The sequence below is a fragment of the Chlorocebus sabaeus genome, chromosome 2, assembly GCF_047675955.1.
Source record: "Chlorocebus sabaeus isolate Y175 chromosome 2, mChlSab1.0.hap1, whole genome shotgun sequence".
NCBI classification, from domain to species: Eukaryota; Metazoa; Chordata; class Mammalia; order Primates; family Cercopithecidae; genus Chlorocebus; species Chlorocebus sabaeus.
In genome coordinates, this window is record NC_132905.1 from 32823141 (window position 1) to 32842034 (window position 18894).

General features: G+C 40.0%; 1 protein-coding gene across 2 annotated transcripts in view; it reads right to left on the reverse strand.

The window, feature by feature from the left end:
• Positions 1–18894, reverse strand: part of MCM8 (minichromosome maintenance 8 homologous recombination repair factor) — a 49333-nt gene that overhangs the window by 5833 nt on the left and 24606 nt on the right. Inside the window, exons 11-17 of one of the 2 annotated variants that reach the window (XM_008018729.3) lie at positions 16839–16869; positions 15654–15794; positions 11472–11613; positions 6017–6212; positions 4051–4270; positions 2916–3125; positions 1688–1764 (exon numbers count right to left, since the gene is read on the reverse strand). In XM_008018729.3, coding sequence (XP_008016920.2) covers positions 1688–1764; positions 2916–3125; positions 4051–4270; positions 6017–6212; positions 11472–11613; positions 15654–15794; positions 16839–16869 — 1017 coding nt within the window. The remainder of the gene's footprint in view (positions 1–1687; positions 1765–2915; positions 3126–4050; positions 4271–6016; positions 6213–11471; positions 11614–15653; positions 15795–16838; positions 16870–18894) is intronic. The other variant, XM_008018739.3, reaches the window with a different exon arrangement.

Consider the following 18894-nt stretch of genomic DNA (forward strand, 5'->3'; position numbering starts at 1 on the left):
TCACTTTATAGAGCATCACTGCATGACACCTCAGAGCACAATCCTTTGTGGTGTGTTTTACAGCAGAGGAAACTGAGAAGCAGTGTGTAACTTGCCATGGCAGCTCCAGGTTGGACTCCAGAGCCCTTGCTCTTCCAGCTATGCTGCACTTTTGTTCACAGCCAAAGGGGAATAGCTGGGCAAAACCACCTGGTTCTGACACCACGCAAGCCCCTGAATCAGCAGCTACTAGGACAAAAGAATTCATCTACCTTAGAAGAATCAGAAATTACTTAACAAAGTAAGATAAATAATTTCATCTTCAATATATTTTTTGGTCTTGGAAAAGTAGATTCCTAACAGATATGTATTTTCATTGCTATGAGAGGATATTAAAAACGCATTTTAAATGAAAAAAACAAGGTATAGTATGTATATGGTATGTTGTTATAGTTACCATTTGTCTACAAAGAGGAAAAAAGAATATATAGATACATAGTCACACAAAAAACTGCTAATAATTGCCACTGGCTAGCAGGAAGAACAGGGTAGCTATTAAATAAGCAGAGTAGGAGGAAACTTTTTCCACTATATACTTTTTTTTTTTTGCTCAGTCACCCAGGCTCGAGTACAGTGGCACAATCTCAGCTCACTGCAACCTCCGCCTCCCAGGTTCAAGCAATTCTCCTGCCTCAGCCTCCCAAGTAATTGGGATTACAGGCGCACACCACCATGCCTGGCTAATTTTTTGTATTTTTAGTAGAGACAGGGTTTCACCATGTTGCCCAGGCTGTTCTCGAACTCCTGACCTCAGGTGATCTACCTGCCTCAGCCTCCCAAAGTGCTGGGATTACAGGTGTGAGCCACTGTGTCCGACCTATACTTTTTGAACTTTGGATTTTTGAAGCTTATGAAAGTATGGACCTATTAAAAAATTTTTTAGCTGGAATAAAAAACCTACCTAAAATAATATTTCTGATTTTTAAAAGTCTATGTCTAAGGTAAACATATATGCTCAATTAATTTTTCTTTTCTACCTTCTAGCAATCATTATCTACTAAATGATATAAAATGCAAAGGATACAATTTACCAATATTTATCAAAAACCTATAGTATTTACTGTTGAACCCAGAAATATCACTTCTGAGAATTTATCATGTAGGTGTACAACTTACCCATGTATATAGTATCTTACATAGAACATTACTCATTGTAGCATTATTTAAAAGCACAAGAATGGAAAATATCTATGTGTCAATAGGGAACTGATCAAATATACTATATAGTATATCTACACTATAGAATACTCTGTAGCTATAAAAAAAGAATCTCTAATAAGAAAAGATCTCTGAATATATTGTTAAAATTCAAAACTGATACAGAAGAGTGTAATCAGTAGACTATTTATGGAAAAGCAATGGGTTTCTGGGTGAAGGGCGAGTAGGTGGTAAATAGCACAGGAGCTAGCTCTTCTCCAATAGGTTTTGGAACTGATTATAGCACTATGTAAATGTATTACTCATTCAAAAAACATTTTAAAGATTATTTACACAGTGAGAAATATTTTAAACTAAGAAATGATACTCTGTTCAGGAAGAAAGTAAGTGACCCAATGGGCTAAATAAAAGCAGCCTTGGCCTATTGCCTAATTTGAGATGGGAAGATAACTGGTATTTCATTTAAAACTACTTGATATTTTTATCTTACCTATATTTCATAATTTCCACTATATCCTCAGCATCTTCTTTGGTTGCTTCCTCTCTCAATTCCAACCTTGCTCGTGCCTTTAAAAGAAAACACCATTTTCAGATGACAAAAGATGAATATATTGACCATAATATGTCTAAGCTTTACTTCATTTACTAATTTTACACAAAAACTGACCTTTAGATGAGGAAGATCATAACATCAGAAGTCAAAATATGAAAATAATTCTCTGGGCTGGCGGTGGTGGCTCATGCCTATAATCCCAGCACTTTGGGAGGCCAAGGTGGGAAGACCACTTGAGCCCAGGAGCTCGAGACCAGCCTGGGCAACAAAGTGAGGACCTGTCTCTACAAAAAAATTTTAAAATTAGCTGGGTGCGGTGGTGTACGCCTGTAGTCCCAGCTACTTGGGAGGCTGAGGTGGGAGGATCGCTTGAGTCTGGGAGGAGAGGCTGCAATAAGCCTTGATCATGCCACTGCACTCCAGCCTAGGTGACAGAGGGAGACCCTGACTCAGGGCCAAAAAAATAAAATAAAATAAAATCTGAAACCTTGACTATGAAAATTACAACTCACTTAAAATAAGGATAAAACTCGTTTTCACTTATTAATGTATCTTTCTCAGTATTCATTTCAGGAGATTGGATGATAAAATACACTTGGTTTTCCCTTGCCTTTTACTTTTAGGAAATCATGCCCAACCAATATGGTAAAACAACAAAGAGGAGCTAATCAGATTTTAGGAGCTAAAAGTCCAAACTCTAAGCTAGCTAATCTTAACTGCTGGAGTTCTCTTAGTATTTCACAACTGTGAATAGATATTACTGCTGTTAAAAACACAGGCACTATCCTTGTGAACCTGTCATGTAATAAAATAAAATACTCAAGATATGCGACACCTTCCATGTTCCCATATACTCAACTTGGGATCTCAGAATCCTAGTTAACCTAATCACTTTTCAGACATTCCAGGAGTCTCCTAAGAGTCAGTCAAAGAAAAACAAAAGTTGCATGCTAAGTAATTGATTGTATGACTAGAAAGAAGTAGCTATACTTTGATATGTTACAGACATGACAAAATCTTTTTAAAAGCTTTCATCCATCCATTTCTAATGTCTCTCAATAGAAAGAAAAACGGAGTCACTTATGCAGACAATATTTCAAAAGAGAAGTCAAGGCACACCCTTCCCCTTTAAGCCAAAAAAGCATGACCATAAAAAGAAACAAACCTCTGTCAGACGAATCAAAGATTCCAGCTGCCTGGTAGTGATTGGTGAGCTATTTAACCTCTGGCTCTGTTTCCGGAGCTCAAGGTAAAAATCTTGAAGAACTTGAGCAGCTTCTTTGGATAGCCTTGGGTACACATATTGTCGAGCATAGCCAATGTACTTTCTCAATAGCTGGTGGGGAATGGGATCTATTGTTTCTCCAGGAACCACCTGAAGCATGATTAAAAGGCCCAAGATAACAAAGATAAGTGGCAAATAAAATCCTTCTGCTAAAATAACTTGTTTAGGCCAGGTGCAGTGGCTCACAACTGTAGTCCCTGTACTTTGGGAGGCCAAGGAAGACACATCACCTGAGGTCAGGAGTTCAAGACCAGCCTGGCCAACACAGCAAAATCCCGTCTCTACTAAAAATACAAAAATTAGCTGGGCGTGGTGGCACGTGCCTGTAGTCCCAGCTACTTGGGAGACTGAGGCAGGAGAATCTCTTGAACCCGGGAGATGAAGGTTGCAGTGAGCTGAGATCACACCACTGCACTCCAGCCTGGGCGACAGAGTGAGACTACGTCTCAAAATAAATAAGTAACTTGTTTAGATAAATACATAATTCTAAAAGACTCTCCAAATCAACCAAACACTTTATCTGTAGCTTTCATCTTAGCTGACTTAGATTCCTTTTTCTTTTTTTTTTTTTTTTTTTGAGACGGAGTCTCTCTCTGTCACTGAGGCTGGAGTGCAGTGGTGTGACCTCAGTTCACTGCACCCTCTGCCTACTAGGTTCAAGCAATTCTTCTGCCTCAGCCTCCTGAGTAGCTGGGATTACAGGCACACGCCACTATGCCCAGCTGATTTTTGTATTTTTAGTAGAGACGGGGTTTCATCATGTTGGCCAGGATGGTCTCAATCTCTTGACCTCGTGATCTGCCTGCCTTGGCCTCCCACAGTGCTGGGATTACAGGCATGAGCCACCACGCCAGGCCGACTTAGATTATTTCAAATGAAGTTTACATAAACTCTAGTATTGAAATATTAAAAAGTTCTGATAAAAAAAGTTTATATCCTGCTCTACAATAAGCCACACACTGAACTTTGACTTTCAAACAGAACCAAACTGAACAAGGAGAAGAAACATTTATACCTTTAGTCTTTCTGATAATGGTTTCTCAGAAACTACTTCAAGTACCGAAGTATTTGAATCTTGACTATTCATACGAGCTACTGTGACACTGCTAATGGTTCTCTGCTTTCCAGCTCTTATTGCAATCACATGTTCAGAGAGTAAGTGATCATGATGCTCATTTGGAGTATCTAACAGGATAAAGACCAAATCAAATCTGGATAGTAGTGCACTCCCCATTCTACGAAGCATGAAAGAAAGAAGAAACAATGATTGGAATCAAAAGGAAAAACTAGAAAATTGTTTACTCACTTGTTTACTACTCAAGTTCCATGTAGAACTTGAAAAACCAAGATTTAGGTTAAAGAAATAAGCAAATAGCTTCCTGGATTTGATATATCCACCCACTGCAACATGGGCACAAGAATTACACGTATCTACCCTGGGTAGGTTGAGGACATGGCCCTTTCTCACACCACCAAACCCACTGAATTCTTCTTTATGTCCTATTATCACTAATTAGCAATACTGCTACATGACATATCAGAGGTTAGCTAGTTCAGTATTTTGTTCATGATACCATTAAAAAACAGAATCTAAGTCCCCTGGATTTTTGTTCAATAGATCTTTCTGATTTTTCTAATATAGCACTTTGTCATTTTACTAAAGAAAAACTACTAGTAGGTCGACTTTTTTGGTGGTGGTGGTAAATACCCTAAATCTCCAAGTACAAATTGTGTATTTCACTATGTATCAAAGACTGTTTCTATATTGATACATTATTAAACAACAGGAAATTAACTCCACCCCTACTAGGCTTAAGGCTCTAATTTTTTAGGAGGCACTCTTTTGTCTTTTTCTCACTTTTGTATCACTTATTTTTCCTTTTCCACACATTTTGTCCAAGGGGTACAGAATGAATTAGAAGAGAAAACACAGATATAAACATTGTTTTTGAAAAAAGCGGGATCACACCACATATTTAAGTATGTTAATGTGCTCTTCTCACTTAATAGTACAGCACAGACATGTTCCCCCATTAGTACATACAAAGCCATTTTTGTTCTCATAATCACTACAGTCTTACTATAGTTTTAAGGTGTTTCCAATTTTTGGCAGCAATAATGCTGCAATACCATGCTATAAACCTGTCATTGTGCACTTGTATGACTATTTCTGTGAACAGTAGTCCTAAAAGTAGAGTGGCTATAACAAACAGAATGTGCATTTAGAATTGTGATTAACATACCAAGGGGTCCTTCAAAATAATAAATTGTGTATGTGAGAAACAATTTCTTTTTTTTTCTTTGACATGGAGTCTCACTCTTGTCACCCATGGGGGCTGGAGTGTGGTAGCACAATCTCAGCTCACTGCAACCTCCACCTCCCGGGTTCAAGCAATTCTGCCTCAGCCTCCCAAGTAGCTGAGATTACAGGCGGCTGCCATCACGACTGGCTAATTTTTGTATTTTTACTAGAGACGGGGTTTTGCCATGTTGGCCAGGCTGGTCTCAAACTCCTGACTTCAGGTGATCCAACCGCCTCAGCCTCCCAAAGTGCTGGAATTACAGGCGTGAGTCACCCGCCCAGCCAGTGAAAAACCATTTCCACACTACTTTGCCAATAATGATTAATATTTAAAATGTTTGCCAATCTGGTGGATCTCATTGGTACTTCATTGTTTTCCAGCCTCCCAAAGTGCTGGGATTGCAGGCATGAGCCACTCGCCCAGCCATAGAGAAACCATTTCCACACTACTTTGCCAATAATGATTAATATTTAAAATGTTTGCCAATCTGGTGGATCTCACTGGTACTTCATTGTTTTACTTTGCAGTGTTTAAGCACATTTTTGTGCATTTATTGGACATCTGTAACTACTGTGAACTATCCATGTATTTCCCATATAGTTCTGTGAACTATTTCTTTTTCTTATTGAATTAGAGTGATTCAATATATTAAAGGTATAAATATTTGAAGAGACTTACTTTAAATTCTCAGAAACTGTTTTGGCTTTATTGTAATGTCCTCCAACTGGATTTGCAGCAGCAATAATGGAAGTTCTTGCAGGAAGGCTACAAACCACACCAGCCTTAGCCAGACTAATACTTTGCTGCTCCATGGCTTCCAACAAGGCTTGATATTGATTCCCCATCTTATCAAATTCATCGATTCCACAAATACCTACAATCAAAATAGAATAATGCAGACAAAAACATTTTTTCTTTGGTCGAGTTCCAAATTTTATAGGATAGAAATTGTTTGACAATAATTATTGCCATTTGTTTCAGCAGTTAAAATTATAAAATGTCATACAATGGAGAATTACTGTTTGTTTCACCACAAGTAATGCATTTGTCTTATTTAACTAAGTTTTCTGTAATAGTTATTCCTTTAGCATTTTTCATACGCAAGGCACTGTGTTGTGAGGATTACAAAAATGAAGAGGAGGTAAGAGTAACCCTCAAAACGTTTAAGTACTTAAATTCAAACAGGTGAGATTTTACACACACACACACTTTATTAAGTATACTTCAAAACACATATAAGTTTATTATGTTTAATAAGTATATTTCAAAACCTATACCAGGTATTGTCTATACACTTCTATGCACTTATAGGGAAATCACTTAACCTCTTTAAACGTAACACAATGCACCACCACTAACTAAAGGCACTGTATGTACCAGGAATGTCATGTCTATTGCATTAAGTTATTGGAGATTCTCTAACATTACCTTGTAATATTTGGCTTCCTTTCTCCCCACACCAGTTAGGTTAGTATCTGGGGGTCACATCTGAAGGGCTTTGCTGTGGTTTAACCCCTCCATATCTACTCTACACCCAAGTAAGCCTTGCTAGCACAGAGGAGTATATGGAAAATAACTGCTGATTAGTCTTTTTGACCCCCAGCTGCTAACCTAACTGGTATGAGGAGCAAGGAAGACAAATAATACAAGGTAATGTTAGAGAGTCCCCAATAACTTGTGCAATAGACATGACATTCTTGGTACATTCAGTGCCTTTAGTTTATTTCAACAGATTTTATTCTATCCTTGAATCCATTTCTGGTTTCATGTTTGGGTTTTCTACTTCACGGAACCAATTATGTTGAATTTCCTTTGTTCTCTCTGTTACTTCCCCTCTAATTGCATTAAGCTTTGTTCTTTTGCATTCACTGTGATTATCTCAAGCCTCTACTCTTTATAATTTCTCATTCAGCAGTGTCAATTTTACATATTAGTTTAATAACATTGTTAGTCATCAATTTGTCTCTCATATCCTTATCTTTTTGTTTTGAGCTATTTCATTAAATTTATGTTCTTATCAAACATAAAACACTCACGGGAAATTTTCATTTGTTCCTTAGATTATAATTTTGTCTAGAATGAGGTCTTTTATTGGGCATATTAAATGTCTTTCTTTCTTCCTACATTATTTCTTCATAGCTGCTATGCTGTCTCTTTATCTTGCTCGTGTATAACAATGGCTGCTCTGTCCAAACCTATTTTTTCCGACACAGTATACAAGAATTCTCGTCAATACTCTTTTCCCAATGTAATTTCGTCCCATTTTTTCCTTTCCAGCTACAGTTTGCACTTTTCGGTAACCTAAATGATTTAGGAGGGGGAAGCAAGGGGGGGCTTTGTTGAACTTTGTGCCACTTTTCTTGCTGACCTCTCTTCTGAGGGTTTACCCCCCTCTATTGGGAATGTGTCCCATATTCATGGCAGGGGATCCCAGTGCATTAGCCTGTTCCTGCTGTTCAATGTGGAGCTCTGGGACATAGTGAGCCTACCCTGCCTGTGCTAAGATCCTAGCAGTGGTATACTCATAGGCTTTATCTCCACCTTTCCCTAGGCTGTCTATTGCTCTGTCTGCCTATACCTCTCTGGATTCACGGTATTAATGGAAATTATCAAGATTGCTAATACAGTTCCTCAGAGATGGGGATGGGGTAGGAACAAAGTCAAGCTACTCCCTACTCTGGCTGTCACTGTTCAAAGTGGAAAGCAGGAGCTGGCAAGCCTTTTCTGCAAAGATGCAGAAGTACATATTTTAAGTTTCACAGGCCATGCACAATCTTACATATTCTTGGGCTTTTCTGTTTGTTTGTTTGTACTTTACAATCTTTTAAAAATATAAAAGCCAGTTTTAGCTTGTGGACTGTACTAAAACAGGCTGCTGGCTGGTTTGACCTATAGACCAAAGTTTACTGACCCCTTGTTTTAAAGCATAAAACATAAACTTTGAACCTTTTTTTTCTTTTGAGAGACAGTTTCGTTCTGTTACCAAGGCTGGAGTACAGTGGCACCATCATGTCTCACTGCAACCTCCATGTCCTTGGTTCAAGCGATTCTTGTGCCTCAGCCACCTGAGCAGCAGGGATTACGGGCATGTGCCACTTCACCCAGCTAATTTTTGTATTTTTAGTATTTTAGTAGAGATGGGATTTTGCCATGTTGGCCAGGCTGGTCTCAAACTCATGGTCTCAAGTGCTCCGCCCGCCTTGGCCTCCCAAAGTACTGGCATTAAAATTTTTTTTAAAAACCTCCAAATCACCTTCTACTTCTAGTTAATGAAAAGTTGCATGGTTTCATGAGTATCATCTTTTTATTACTATATTTTACCTGGTACTTAGCAAAGATATTCTCACTTCTGATGAGCTATATAATAACCAGATACATGTTTTTGGTATTTATTTATTCAGCAAATATTTACTGGATATAAATGCAATAAATGTATAAATTCAATAAACTGAATGCCTTCTATATAAAAGTACTATGTTCTAGGCATGCCGGGTATGGCAGTGAAAAGATAAAATTCCCTGCTCCTGTGAAGCTTACGTTCTACTCAGCCAATATGGGGGTAGGCAATAAAAAAGTAAATAATATAGAAGGTAAAAAGTGCTATGGAAGGAAAAAGTAGATTAGGGTAAGGAAAATAAGGTCTGCTAAGGTGGCAGCAGGGCAGGAGAGGTTATAAGTTAAAATACAGTATTTAGGGAAGGCCTCACTGGGATCAGGACAGTTGAGCAAAACATGAAGGGGGAAAGAAAACAAGCCTTTGCAGCTCTATCTGGGGTAAGAACATTCCAGGCAAACGGAACAGCAAGTACAAAGGCCCTTATGAGGAAATGTGACCTGCCTGGTGTGCTGGTGGTGTCCAAGGTAGAGCCGCCAGTGGAGCTAGAGAAGAGGAAACACGGGAAGCAGCAGATAAGGAGGCAAAAGAGGTGAAACACCAGAACATGAATGGCCCTGGGCCACTCTCAAGACTTGGCTTTTACTCTGAGCGAGACGGGCAGTTACTGGAGGGTTGTGAGCAAAAGAGTAACATAATCTAATTTTTAATGAGATTACTGTATTAAAAATAACAGGAAGGGGTAAGGGTGGTTGCAGGTATGCCAATTAGGAGATTACAGTAATAATCCACGTGAGACATGATGGTGCCATGGACCAGGGTAATGAAGAAGTGGTTAGATAGCGGATATATTTTGACAGTAGAGTCAACAAGATTTGCTGACAGATTAATATGGGGTATGAGAAAAAGTCAAGGATGGCTCCATGTTCTCTGATTTGAGCAATTAGAATGAGAGTTGTCATTTACTGAGATGAGGAAGACTATGAAAATAGATTTGAAAGGCGAAATCAGGATTTTAATTTTAGACATGTTAAGTTTGAGAAATTTGTGGAGATACTGTGTAGACAGTAAGAAGTATGTGCCTGATATTTAAGGGAAAAGAGATTATAAATTTAGAATTTTTCACAGATAGTTAGGTAAAGCCAATGAAACAATACAAGATCACCAACAAGGTAAATACAGATCTAGAAGACAAAAGGTCCAAGAACTACACCTAAGTTAACAACAGGTAAGAGGGTGTGGAGATCAAGAACCAGTAAAGACTGCGAAAGAAGTAAAGAATGAAGTAAAGTGGCCTGGAAACCAACGAGAGTTAAGGGTCTCAAGTAGGAGGGAGTGATTAACTGTGTCAAATGTGGCTACTAGGTCCTGGGTTCAGAAAAGTGGAAGTCACTGGAAAACCAGAAGGAGTGAACAACCTTAACTTGACTGGAATCTGGGCACTGCCTGACAGGAACATGTTTTTCCAGTAAGATGAAGGCATCACAAAGAGAAACTTAGGTGGCAAAGCCCAGTGTAGAGGTTTCTTCTTGCTGGGCCCTATGCCTGGATTTCTTATCACCTATCACTCAAATCCTCAAAAAAAAACAATGAGTTGGTTTACAATACAGCAAAACTATTCATTCTGAAGTAGGCCATGTGCGGTGGCTCATGCCTGTAGCCTGTAATCTCAGCACTTTGGGTGGTGAGGTGGGCGGATCACTTGAGGCCAGGAGTTTAAGACCAGCCTGGCCAACATGGTGAAACCCCGTCTCTACTAAAAATACAAAAATTAGCTGGATGTGGTCATGCACACCTGTAATCCCAGCTACTCAGGAGGCTGAGGCACCAGAATGGCTTGAACCTGGAAGGCAGAGGTTGCAGAAAGCTGAGATTGCACCACTGCACTCCAGCCTGGGTGACACAGCGAGACTCTGTCTCATAAAAAGAACAAAACATCTAAAGTAACAGCTCTAATCTTTTTTTTTTTTTTTTTTTTTTGAGACGAGTCTCTCTCTGTCTCCCAGACTAGAGTGCAGCAGCCCGATCTCGGCTCACTGCAAGCTTCGCCACCTGGGTTCATGCCATTCTCCTGCCTCAACCTCCCGAGTAGCTGGGACTACAGGCGCCCGCCACCACGCCCGGCTAATTTTTTTGTATTTTTAATAGAGACGGGGTTTCACCGTGTTAGCCAGGATGGTCTCGATCTCCTGACCTCATGATCCGCCCGCCTCGGCCTCCCAAAGTGCTGGGATTACAGGCGTGAGCCATCGCGCCTGGCCGCCAACAGCTCTAATCTCTTATTGCAAGTCCTCTGTGAGCCAGGGATGACATCCACCTTTTTGTCAGTGCCAAGATTTTTAAACTATTTAGAGCTAAATAATAGTAATGCATTCAACAAGTATTTACTATGCCCCTATGTACTAGGCAATGGGAACATGGCAGTCAACAAGACATCCAAATCCCATCCTACAGGGAGCTTACTATAAAGCTTCAAAATAGGCTTTAGAAAAAAAGATCACAAACGTGACAAGTGGTATGAAATGGGATGTGTAGGGAACTACACATATTTATTTGATTTTTACATATACTGTATCTGCTATAAGATTCTGAAAATGAATGACATTAAGTACAGTTTCAATTCTGTAGTATAAAAATGATGATACTGCATTTCCAATGATTATTTCTGACAGTGTCAACTTACTGGTTAGGACTGTGCTATCTAAATGTCTCTTAAACAGAATGTAAAGAAATTAACTGAAAAGGAAAAAGCTTTTTAAAAAGTCCCAGAATCACTAGTTATTCCCTTTGGTTTCTCACCTTGATCACCAAGTACCAGGGCACCAGCTTCCAAAGCAAAATCTCCAGAGGAACTATCTTTTGAAAGAGTTACCGTCAGACCAGAGGTGGTCGTGGTGTTACCACAAACATACACGCCACGTGGAGCAACATTGCACGCTGCCTAAGGAAACAAAAAGTTTAAGAGAATCATCCAAAGTAAAAGGGAAGTAATAGCTAACAGGAGTTGCTCACAAATGTTAGGTACATGCTAGGTATTCTTTTAAGAGCTTTACTGTACAAGGTGCACCATCACCATCAGAGGAAGGTATTATTATATCCTGATTTACTGATGTCAAAACCAAGGCCAACAAAGAGTGAATGAGGAACTACACAGCTATGAAAGTGGAAAGTCAGGATTCAGTCAAACCCAGGCAGTCAGATTCTGAAGTCTGTGGTCATATAAATACTCAACACAATTCTAATTTATCCTTCATTTTCTAGTTCGAAAAGCAAAAACATGAGTACCAATTTTAATTTTGAAGGTTCCAATGCTGCTTTAAACATCAGTTAATAAAATGGCTTAATACATGCTCACCTTCTGAGCAAACATGCTATAACAGGCCAGAAAAGTAAACAGCATAAGAGTTAAAAGCATAGCTCTCTGGAGTCATGCAGATGTGTTTAAATCGTGGCTCCACCATGCACCAGCTGTGTGGCTCTCAGACCTCTCTGAGCCTCAGCTTCCTTATGTTTTATCACAGCATTGCCCTGAACAATAAATGAAATCATGTATGCAAGGCACTTGATTTGGTACCTGGCACATAAGGCTTGAATGGCTTGAACCTGGAAGGCAGAGGTTGCAGAAAGCTGAGATAGTATTCACATCTCAAACACCCACTGTTATCTTATGCTGCTGGCTCAATAAATAGTAATTACCATTATTTTTGTTACTTATATAGTCTTTTTGAGAAACCTTATAACACACAGAGTATGATGATTTACTAGGTCAGAAGAAAACACAATTAAAAATACAAAGTAAATGGTTCACAACGGTTGGTGTTAGCCTAATTTTTATTTTGTTTTGTTACATTTATTTATTTATTTATAATTTTTGAGACAGGGTCTTACTCTGTTGTCCAGGCTGGAGTGCAGTGGCACAATCCTAGCTCACAGCAACCTTGAACTCCGAGTCTCAAGTGATCGTCCTGCCTCAACTTCCCTAGTAGCTGGGACTATAAGAGCATGCCACCATGACTGACTAATTCATTTTTTGTAGAAACAAGGTCTCACTATGTTGCCCAGGCTGGTCTAAAACTTCTAGGCTCAAGTGATTCTCCCACTTCAGCCTCCTGAGTAGCTGGGACTATAGGCACATGCCATCACACCTAATTTTTTTAAATTGTTTTTAGAGACGGGATCTCACTATATTGTCCAGCTTGGTCCTCCTGCCTCAGCCTCCCAAAGTGTTGGGATTACAGGCATGAGCCACTGCACCCAGCCTGTTAGTCTCGTTTTTAAAAACCCTGGCTTTGTGTGGCTTAGATGTCATACTCTATGCTATTCAGAATGTTTAATTTCCACTAATATTACAGATTCTATTTTTAAATTGAGCCAAAAGCATTATTCCAGGTCTGAAAAACAAGAAAAACTGCCAGTGTAACTTCTTGGTATTAACACTTTCAATACCACTACATATATTTTAGAACAACTATCTGCCAAGAAACATTGGAAAAAAAAAAAAGAGCAAAAAAAGGAAGTTTTATATACTGCAAACAATATGTATAAATTATGAGATGTGTACAGATAAGACACTCCAGGGGTTAAAGCAGGCTCCCACCTATAATTCACTAATTCCAAAGTTACACACATACGTGTACACCACCACAAAAGACAGAAAAAAAAGTTGTAACAATTCAGATCCCCACATGCATCTTTTCCGACATATTCTAAATATACTATTTTCTTTTCTTTTTTTTTTGAAAAGGAGTCTTGCTCTGTTTCCCAGGCTGGAGCACAGTGGCAGAGTCTGGGCTCACTGCAGCCTCCACCTCTCGGGTTCAAGTGATTCTCCTGCCTCAGCCTCCTGAGGAGCTGGGATTACAGGCGCCCGCCACCACACCCAGCTAGTTTTTGTGTTTTTAGTAGAGACGGGATTTCACCATGTTGGTCAGGCTGGTCTCGAACTCCTGACCTTGTGATCCACCCCCCCCCCCCTTTTTTTTTAAGACAAGGTCTTGCTCTATTGCCCAGGCTGGGGTGCAGTTGCACAACCACGGCTCCCGGCATTCTCCAACTCCTAGGCTCAAGCAATCTTCCTGCTGCAGCCTCCGGAGTAGCAGGGGCTACAGGTGTGCGCCACCATGCCCAGCTAATTATTTTATTTTTTGTAGAGATAGGGTCTCACTTTGTTGCCCAGGCTGGTCTTGAACTCCAGGCCTCAAGTAATCCTTCCGACTCGGCCTCCTAAAGTGTTAGGATTATAGGCGTAAGCCACTGCACCCAGATTCTTGTTCATTATGAGCTTTGTTTCACCTATAAGGGGTACCCTGAGCCTCTGTTGTCAGGCTACATTGTAGCGAGGTCTCAGAGCAGAATTTGTTTTTTAAAAAGTAGCCCCAGCTGGCCAAAAGGAACCAAACATAGATGAAATGTCTTAATAGGAATTAAAATGACTGGTTTAACACTCAACCACAGGCAATAAAGGATAACTCAGATATGAAGGACAGTGGGTTTATAGTGTAATGACAAGATCAAAGCAGTTCGCAAGTCTGGCTACATATTAGAATCATCTGTGGACTGTTGTACACACATAGACACTAGGACTCTAACATGGAAACTCTGAACTCAATTGGCTTGCAGTGGGCTATGGTATTTTCAAAGAGCTCCAAAGGTAATTAAGATGTACAGCCAGGTCCCAATCCTCGGACAAAGATTTAGGAGACACAATACTACAACTTACAAAAGGGCCAGAGAAGCCCTGGTCAATTTTCCACATCGAGTGAAGAAGGGGGTCACAGGCATTTTTAGAAAGTACACTGGCTGAGCGCAGTGGCTCACACCTGTAATCCCAGCACTTTGGAAGGCTGAGGCAGGCAGATCTGCTTGAGCCCAGGAGTTCGAGACCAGCCTGGGCAACATGGCAAAACCCCATCTCTACAAAAAAAGCATTAGCCAAGCATGGTGGCGCATGCCTGTAGTCCCAGCTACTTGAAAGGCTGAGTTGGAAGGATTGCCTAAGCCCAAGGTGGAGGCTGCGGTAAGCAAAACTACACCACTGCACTTCAGTCTGGGCAAAAGAGGGAGCCCTTGTCTCAAAAAAATAAAAGTAGAAAGCACATTACGGCTGGCTTACTGGGTGTCACTTTAAGGAAACTACAAGCATACCAATAAGCAGCACCTTCTAGAGCCATCATAAAACCCAGGAAAGGAAAACCATTAGGCTCTGACTGGCAGAGGCAGAATCTTCTTGGGGATCTACAAATGACTGGTCACAGCAGTTGCCTTGCTTTGGGCTGGGCGTGGTGGCTCACACCTATAATCCCAGCACTTTGGGAGGTTGAGGTGGGTGGATCACTTGAGGCCGGGAGTTCAAGACCAGCCTAGCCAACAGAGCAAAACTCCGTCTCTTCTGAAAATACAAAAATTAGCTGGGCGTGGTGGTGCACACCTATAATCCCAGCTACTCAGGAGGCTGTGGCACAGGGATTGCTTGAAAGTGGGAGGCGGAGGTTGTAGTGAGCCCAGATCACACCATTGCACTCCAGCCTGGGCAACAGAGTATGACTCTGTCTCTTAAAAAAAAAAAAAAAAAAAAAAAAGTTGCTTAGCAGACTGTTCTTAAAGCCCAATACAGTGTTTATGTACTTGTACGAGGGAGAATAGGTGACCCTGTTTTAACTCCCTTGAACTATTCTGTTCATAGGTGAGGTCACATAACGATGACAAAGACTAGCAAAACAATGGTTAGAGAAATGGTTAATATTTCCTAATAGTTGATGTCTCAACAGACCAGGATGTTTGTACAGCCTATGTAACAGGAGACTGGCTCAATTCAAAAATATGGTCAGATATAAGTTACATATTACACAAATTCCAATTCACTTATGCCACCTAACCATGTCCTCTGGAACACACACAGTACACGCTTTGAGAAAATCCACTTGTGAATTATTAATGCATTTTACAAGCAAAAGAACAAACACTAAATGACTGATTTTCTACCTGTAGCATCTGACTTTTTCCTAGGCCTGGATCTCCAACAACAAGGATGTGTGGGTCTCCTCGAATTGGAATTCTGTTTTTGTCATCTGCAAATTTCTGGCTTCCTCCAAAGAGTGCTAATGCCAAACCTGCTTTAACAAGCTCAAGTGCAAAAAAAAGAACAAAAAACAAAAGTAAGGAAAACATAAAGGTGACTAGTAAAGAGGGTACTCCCCTCCTTCTATAACATTGATTTGTTTGGGGATTGCTTTAAAAGCCTGATTGAATGTTAATTTTTTTCTAAGAAAAGGAAGTCTAAAAACAAACTTCTATCATGTAAATGATTAAAAAGTAAAAACTTGAAAGCATACAAAATCAGAGAGGTATTTTAGAAATTGCTAAGACCTACCTTGCAAGGCATAAATCCATTCCACAAAAACGAGAAATATTTTTTTTCTGCTTTAATACTGGCAGTGTCTAGTCACTTTAAAAGCCCATTTCTTACCAAAAGTAGCTGGGTGTGGTGGCACGTGCCTGTAGTCCCAGCTACTCAGCAGGCTGAGGTGGGAGAACTGTTTGAACTTGGGAGATGGAGGTTGCAGTGAACCGAGATCACACCACTGCACTCCAGCCTGGGCGACAGAGCAAGACTCCGTCTCAAAATAAATAAATAAACAAATAAAATAAAAGTCCATTTATATTTACTCTAGTTGGTAAAAGTTTTTTTCTTAAAAGGAGCTATATGGCTGACACCTATAATCCCAGTACTTTGGAGGCTAAATTGGGTGGATCACTTGAGGCCAGGACTTAAGAGACCAGCCTGGGCAACATGGCAAAACCCCATCTCTACAAAAAATACAAAAAAAGTAGTTGCACATGGTGGAGGATGCCTGTAGTCCCAGCTACTAAGGAGGCTGAGGTCAGGAGGATGACCTGAGCCCCAAAGCTCGAGGCTGCAGTGAGCTACGACTGCGCCATCACACTCTAGCCTGGGTCACAAAGCGAAACCCTGTCTCAAAAAATAAAAAAATAAAAATAAAGGAGCTATAGTTTGTTTGCCTCCCATATTATTAGTTTACAAATAAAGATTCATATTAAAATATAAATAACTGGCCAATAGAAATTTGCTACTTTCTGGAAAGTCTTTATATGTTATTTTTGCTAACTTTATATACTTTTTGAGTAAAAACGAAGTAAAATACTTACTTCATGACCAAAAATGACAGGGCAAAGCGAGCTGAAAAACAGAACACAACTTATAAATTCAATTTATACTTCATTGATCCATTAGATCTCCTTTACAATTTGTTTAACTTGCTTAATATCAACAAAGACAAATGTAAAAAATTTACATCCCCTCAACTCAAATTTTATTCTTACAGTAAATTTCTCAAAATTCTTGGTTAATCTATAAAGGTTAGAATGTTTTAAAAAAACTCTGCCTGGATAAGGAAAAGAGGATACTTGCAAAGCATCTTAAAGTAACCAAATACAATGCTGTTCTTCTTGTACAACTGGCCTTAAAATGCATCACAATCATGGTCTTCCATTTTAGGATACAGGATTATATTGTATTTTATGTGAATAGACATATTGAGACTGTGAAGCCAAGACATTGACTGGAGACTAAGAAGTGAACTCAGTATATAATAGTGTAAGATGTGATAAAATTTCCTTTTTTTCAATTCAAGTCAAAAGGTCAAATTAAATAAGAAAATGAGGCGGGGTGCAGTGATTCGTAGAACCAGAAAGTTCAGAAAGGTGGGATAACTCAAAGCATGGGCCTCCAGGCTACAGGTAAATCTAAACATTTTCTGGTTGACAATTGGTTGAGTTTGTCTAAAGACCTGGGATCAACAGAAAGGAATGTTTGGGTTGCAAGAGGTTGTAGAGACCAAAGTTTTACCATGCAGATGAAGCTTTTAGCTAGCAGGTTTGAGAGAGAACAGGCTGTAAAATGTTTCTTATCAGACTTAAAATCTGTGTTGATGTTAATGCCAGAGAGGTATAAGGCATGTCGGACCCCCACTTCCCTTCGTGGTCTGAATCAGTCTTTCAGGTTATATCTTGAAAGCCCTGGCTGAGGAGGAAGTCTGCTGAAATGGGTGGGGGGCCTTAGAATTTTATTTTTGGTTTACAGGTTCATGCCTGTAATCCCAGCATGCATTCTGGGAGGCCAAGGTGGGAGGACTGCTTCAGCCCAAAAGTGCAAACTAGCCTGTGCAACAAAGTGAGACCCCAATATCTACAAAAAAAATTTAAAAACTGGCCAGGCGTGGTGGCACACACCTTTAGTCCCAGCTACTTGTGAGGCTGAGGTGGGAGAATAACTTGAGGCCAGGAGTTTGAAGCTACAGTGAGCTATGATTGTGCCACTGCAATCCAGCCTAGGCAACACAGCAAGACCCTGTCTCTAAAAAAAAAAATTTAAAAAGAAAAAGAGTATAAAGCAGTACATTTATATTTGTCAATTTATAAACAAGGAACAAACAAAAATAGGGTGGGAGAGAAAATCAGGAGTAAAATGTGAGTCTTCATTCCCTTTTAATATATGTAAACACAGAAGGAGGTGGTGGTGTGCTCGTATCCCCTTGGCACTCACTGTTCAGTATGTTCCGACTTCCTACTGGCACCTGCACCTGTCTGCCAAAGACCTTTCTATGGCCACACAAGCATCATCAGCAGGCAGGATGGACAGGCCAGAAGTGCTGAGGTGTTTAATACTCCTGGGGGCAGTCCCAAATGTAGGCCCTTAAATGGAGAAATATTGAGGCTGGCTTTCCACAGTGGAGTGTTCCACTGGCCCAGGAGGATTATGTCCCAGATGCTAGTGGGTCACCTGTTCGTTAAGGCACCTACACTGGCTGCAATCACTTCCCCATTTCCCTACCAGTAACTCCAGAATCACCTCCCAAGTAAACTATGTTGACCCAAATCATTGCTTCTGAAGGAATCTAAACTAAAACATAAACTTCCACTGTCACCTAGGCTGGGCTGACAAACTTTTTCTTAAAGGGCCAGGAAGTATTTTCAGCTTCGCAGGCTATACTGTCTCAGTCACAACTACTCAACTTGTAAACCTGCAAGCAACTATGAACAGTAAGGTAAGTAAACAGGGTGGGGCTGTATTTTAATAAAACTTGACTTACAAAAACAGGCAGCCTGCCTAGTTTGCCAATCTCTGCTAGACTGATAATGGAGGACCATGTTTTGATGCTGAAATCACAAACATGGGGGTGGGGGAAGCAAACTGTGGGAAGAA